Source organism: Oncorhynchus tshawytscha, linkage group LG20, assembly GCF_018296145.1.
Source record: "Oncorhynchus tshawytscha isolate Ot180627B linkage group LG20, Otsh_v2.0, whole genome shotgun sequence".
Taxonomy (NCBI): domain Eukaryota; kingdom Metazoa; phylum Chordata; class Actinopteri; order Salmoniformes; family Salmonidae; genus Oncorhynchus; species Oncorhynchus tshawytscha.
In genome coordinates, this window is record NC_056448.1 from 46,898,932 (window position 1) to 46,905,014 (window position 6,083).

Here is a 6,083-nt window from a genome sequence, read left to right on the forward strand (position 1 = left end):
TGCCTGCCCCTTAAACTCTCACCGGCTACCTGCCGCCCCTTAAACACCGAAGACAGAAAACTACCTGAAAGAACGACTGAGATTAGTGATGAAAGGTGAAGGGACTTCACACACTGACAGACAGGTAGCCTCCCTGGAAAAGGGAAGTGATTGTGACCGGAATGGAATGTGCTTCCTGTACGCTTTTCAGATATCACTGTCATAAAAATAAAAAAAAGACTTTCAACTTCTTTATTCCAAGCTCATCGCGGTTCTGATAACGTTTTATGAGGGGCAAGCTAAAGGGTCTATCTACACCCTGGAATAGTTTACTGAATCCATGGACAGATTAGATAAGAGCTGGTGCAGAGTTGTTGGCAACTGTTCCGTGTATCGGACTCTTTTATGATGGATATAATGCATCCAAAATGTCACCCTATACCCTACATAGTGCACTACGCTGACCCAGATGGGCCTGTATTGTGTAAAGGTTTATTACCAGTGTAATAAATGAACAGTCATTAGAAGCTGATAGAAACAGTTGTTAGAAGCTGATAGAAACAGTCATTAGAAGCTGATAGAAACAGTCATTAGAAGCTGATAGAAACAGTCATTAGAAGCTGATAGAAACAGTCATTAGAAGCTGATAGAAACAGTCATTAGAAGCTGATAGAAACAGTCATTAGAAGCTGATAGAAACAGTCATTAGAAGCTGATAGAAACAGTCATTAGAAGCTGATAGAAACAGTCATTAGAAGCTGATAGAAACAGTCGTTAGAAGAGACATAGACTGTGCTGCTTCTCCACAGATAGAAAATCTATATTTTTTTTGCTCTTGAAAAAGAGGAAGTAGGTTTCAGTTTCAAATTCTGGGATGGGTTTGTGACGCAGAGGGGAGAGGTGAGACTGGAATCTGAAGTCAGATTTCTGCTGTTTGCTGATGATCTGGTGCTTCTGTCCCCAACCAAGGAGGGCCTACAGCAGCACCTAGATCTTCTGCACAGATTCTGTCAGACCTGGGCCCTGACAGTAAATCTCAGTAAGGCCAAAATAATGGTGTTCCAAAAAAGGTCCAGTCGCCAGGACCACAAATACAAATTCCATCTAGACACCGTTGCCCTAGAGCACACAAAAAAACGATACATACCTTGTCCCTATCAGCGCCACAGGTAACTTCCACAAAGCTGTGAACGATCTGAGAGACAAGGCAAGAAGGGCATTCTATGCCATCAAAAGGAACATCAAATTGGACATACCAATTACGATCTGGCTAAAAGTACTTGAATCAGTTATAGAACCCATTGTCCTTTATGGTTTTGAGGTCTGGGGTCCGCTCACCAACCAAGAATTCACAAAATGGAACAAACACCAAATTGAGAATTCTGCAAAAGTATCCTCAGTGTACAACGTAAAACACCAAATAATGCATGCAGAGCAGAATTAGGCCGATACCCGCTAATTATCAAAATCCAGAAAAGAGCCGTTAAATTCTACAACCACCTAAAAGGAAGCGATTCCCAAACCTTCCATAACAAAGACATCACCGACAGAGAGATGAACCTGGAGAAGAGTCCCCTAAGCAAGCTGGTCCTGGGGCTCTGTTCACAAACACAAACACACCCTACAGAGCCCCAGGACAGCAGCACAACCCAACCAAATCATGAGAAAACAAAAAGATAATTACTTGACACAAAAAAACAGAGCAAACTAGAATGCTATTTGTCCCTAAACAGAGAGTACACAGCGGCAGAATACCTGACCACTGTGACTGACCCAAAATTAAGGAAAGCTTTGACTATGTACAGACTCAGTGAGCATAGCCTTGCTATTGAGAAAGGCCGCCATAGGCAGACATGGCTCTCAAGAGAAGACAGGCTATGTGCACACTGCCCACAAAATGAGGTGGAAACTGAGCTGCACTTCCTAACCTCCTGTCCAATGTATGACCATATTAGAGAGACATATTTCCCTCAGGTTACACAGATCCACTTCCTAACCTCCTGCCCAATGTATGACCATATTAGAGACACATATTTCCCTCAGGTTACACAGATGCACAAAGAATTTGAGAACAAACCCGATTTTGAACTCCCATATCTACTGGGTGAAATACCACAGTGTGCCATCACAGCAGCAAGATTTGTGACCTGTTGACACAAGAAAAGGGCAACCAGTGAAGAACAAACACCATTGTAAATACAACCCATATTTATGTTTATTTATATTCCTTTTTGTACTTGAACTATTTATACATAATATGACATTTGAAATGTCTTTATTCTTTTGGAACTTTTGTGATTTTGGTCATTTTAATTGTTTTGGCAATGTTAGCATATGTTTCCCATCACAATAAAGCCCTTCAATTTAAATGTAAATTTAATTGAGTAGAAAGAGGAGAGTAGTGAGGTGAGAGGGAGGCTATTCAAAGTGATAGATGTATTTGGTATTATGCAATCAAGAACTTCTGCAGCTAGAAAGGCCTAGAAAGGCCTACCTCTGTCAGATAGTGTGCTGTCCCACCCAGCAGAACAGGACACACACACACACGCACACACACACGCACAAAGCTAGCATGGAGAACGAGAACATGGCAAGGCATGCCTTGGCCAAGGGCCACCAGAGTGACACAGCCAACTTGCCCAACCCTGACACACCTTGTACTGTTCTGGTCTGAACCCTGGCCTTTCATAGTATGCTGACAGCTCTAAAGCATGAACTAGTTCAGCGCTACAAAAACATGGTGGGGGAGTTCTGAGGAAAACCACTGTTGGCAAGAGCTCTATAGGACTGACTGACAACAGGCTGATCTCTGGCTCTATAGGACTGACTGACAACAGGCTGATCTCTGGCTCTATAGGACTGACTGACAACAGGCTGATCTCTGGCTCTATAGTACTGACTGACAACAGGCTGATCTCTGGCTCTATAGTACTGACTGACAACAGGCTGATCTCTGGCTCTATAGGACTGACTGACAACAGGCTGATCTCTGGCTCTATAGGACTGACTGACAACAGGCTGATCTCTGGCTCTATAGGACTGACTGACAACAGGCTGATCTCTGGCTCTATAGGACTGACTGACAACAGGCTGATCTCTGGCTCTATAGTACTGACTGACAACAGGCTGATCTCTGGCTCTATAGGACTGACTGACAACAGGCTGATCTCTGGCTCTATAGGTCTGACTGACAACAGGCTGATCTCTGGCTCTATAGGACTGACTGACAACAGGCTGATCTCTGGCTCTATAGGACTGACTGACAACAGGCAGATCTCTGGCTCTATAGGACTGACTGACAACAGCCTGATCTCTGGCTCTATAGGACTGACTGACAACAGGCTGATCTCTGGCTCTATAGGACTGACTGACAACAGGCTGATCTCTGGCTCTATAGGACTGACTGACAACAGGCTGATCTCTGGATCTATAGGACTGACTGACAACAGGCTGATCTCTGGCTCTATAGTACTGACTGACAACAGGCTGATCTCTGGCTCTATAGTACTGACTGACAACAGGCTGATCTCTGGCTCTATAGTACTGACTGACAACAGGCTGATCTCTGGCTCTATAGTACTGACTGACAACAGGCTGATCTCTGGCTCTATAGTACTGACTGACAACAGGCTGATCTCTGGCTCTATAGTACTGACTGACAACAGGCTGATCTCTGGCTCTATAGTACTGACTGACAACAGGCTGATCTCTGGCTCTATAGGACTGACTGACAACAGGCTGATCTCTGGCTCTATAGGACTGGCTGACAACAGGCTGATCTCTGGCTCTATAGTACTGACTGACAACAGGCTGATCTCTGGCTCTATAGGACTGACTGACAACAGGCTGATCTCTGGCTCTATAGGACTGACTGACAACAGGCTGATCTCTGGCTCTATAGGACTGACTGACAACAGGCTGATCTCTGGCTCTATAGGACTGGCTGACAACAGGCTGATCTCTGGCTCTATAGGACTGACTGACAACAGGCTGATCTCTGGCTCTATAGTACTGACTGACAACAGGCTGATCTCTGGCTCTATAGGACTGGCTGACAACAGGCTGATCTCTGGCTCTATAGTACTGACTGACAACAGGCTGATCTCTGGCTCTATAGGACTGACTGACAACAGGCTGATCTCTGGCTCTATAGGACTGACTGACAACAGGCTGATCTCTGGCTCTATAGGACTGACTGACAACAGGCTGATCTCTGGCTCTATAGGACTGACTGACAACAGGCTGATCTCTGGCTCTATAGGACTGACTGACAACAGGCTGATCTCTGGCTCTATAGGACTGACTGACAACAGGCTGATCTCTGGCTCTATAGGACTGACTGACAACAGGCTGATCTCTGGCTCTATAGGACTGACTGACAACAGGCTGATCTCTGGCTCTATAGGACTGACTGACAACAGGCTGATCTCTGGCTCTATAGGACTGACTGACAACAGGCTGATCTCTGGCTCTATAGGACTGACTGACAACAGGCTGATCTCTGGCTCTATAGGACTGACTGACAACAGGCTGATCTCTGGCTCTATAGGACTGACTGACAACAGGCTGATCTCTGGCTCTATAGGACTGACTGACAACAGGCTGATCTCTGGCTCTATAGTTCTGACTGACAACAGGCTGATCTCTGGCTCTATAGGACTGACTGACAACAGGCTGATCTCTGGCTCTATAGGACTGACTGACAACAGGCTGATCTCTGGCTCTATAGGACTGACTGACAACAGGCTGATCTCTGGATCTATAGTACTGACTGACAACAGGCTGATCTCTGGCTCTATAGGACTGACTGACAACAGGCTGATCTCTGGCTCTATAGGACTGACTGACAACAGGCTGATCTCTGGATCTATAGTACTGACTGACAACAGGCTGATCTCTGGCTCTATAGTACTGACTGACAACAGGCTGATCTCTGGCTCTATAGGACTGACTGACAACAGGCTGATCTCTGGCTCTATAGTACTGACTGACAACAGGCTGATCTCTGGCTCTATAGTACTGACTGACAACAGGCTGATATCTGGCTCTATAGGACTGACTGACAACAGGCTGATCTCTGGCTCTATAGTACTGGCTGACAACAGGCTGATCTCTGGCTCTATAGGACTGACTGACAACAGGCTGATCTCTGGCTCTATAGGACTGACTGACAACAGGCTGATCTCTGGCTCTATAGGACTGGCTGACAACAGGCTGATCTCTGGCTCTATAGGACTGACTGACAACAGGCTGATCTCTGGCTCTATAGGACTGACTGACAACAGGCTGATCTCTGGCTCTATAGGACTGGCTGACAACAGGCTGATTGGTTCTCTGTCTGTGGCTCCTCAACCAACTGAAATAGACAGACAAGAAGAAGCGAGTTCTGTACGACTGTCAGCCAGACCTGCTGAATCAGGACATCTTCTGATGGACTGAAAGACGAGTTAGTTGGTGGACAAACTTATTGTGCTGAGAGGAAGCCTTTCTTTGTTCAGACATTACAGTGCTATTTTATTTATTTATTTAACTAGACAAGTAATTTAAGAACAAATTCTTATTTACAATGACGGCCTACCCCTTGACCAAACCCAGATGACGCTGGGCCAATTGTGCTCCCCCGGCCTTATGGGACTCCCAATCACAGCCGGATGTGATATAACCTGGAATCAAACCAGGGACTGTAGTGACGCCTCTTGCACTGAGATGCAGTGCCTTAGACCGCTGAGCCACTCTGGAGCTACAAATGACTAACAGCCATAACTGTGACCCGTAGACTCATACAATCAACATGAACACGTAAATCAAATCAAATCAAATGTATTTATAAAGCCCTTCGTACATCAGCTGATATCTCAAAGTGCTGTACAGAAACCCAGCCTAAAACTCCAGACAGCAAGCAATGCAGGTGGAGAAGCACGGTGGCTAGGAAAAACTCCCTAGAAAGGCCAGAACCTAGGAAGAAACCTAGAGAGGAACCAGGCTATGAGGGGTGGCCAGTCCTCTTCTGGCTGTGCCGGGTGGAGATTATAACAGAACATGGCCAAGATGTTCAAATGTTCATAAATGACCAGCATGGTCAAATAATAATAATCACAGTAGTT

At 45.6% G+C, this 6,083-nt stretch overlaps 1 protein-coding gene across 1 annotated transcript in view; it reads right to left on the reverse strand.

Annotated features, from left to right (window-relative positions):
- Nucleotides 1-2,700: 2,700 nt before the first annotated feature.
- The window catches only part of LOC121840167 (putative protein FAM47C), a 10,489-nt gene continuing 7,106 nt past the window's right edge, over nucleotides 2,701-6,083 (reverse strand). Inside the window, exons 2-3 of the mRNA XM_042302042.1 lie at nucleotides 2,808-5,323; nucleotides 2,701-2,706 (exon numbers count right to left, since the gene is read on the reverse strand). Of these exons, the coding sequence (XP_042157976.1) occupies nucleotides 2,701-2,706; nucleotides 2,808-5,323 (2,522 nt within the window). The remainder of the gene's footprint in view (nucleotides 2,707-2,807; nucleotides 5,324-6,083) is intronic.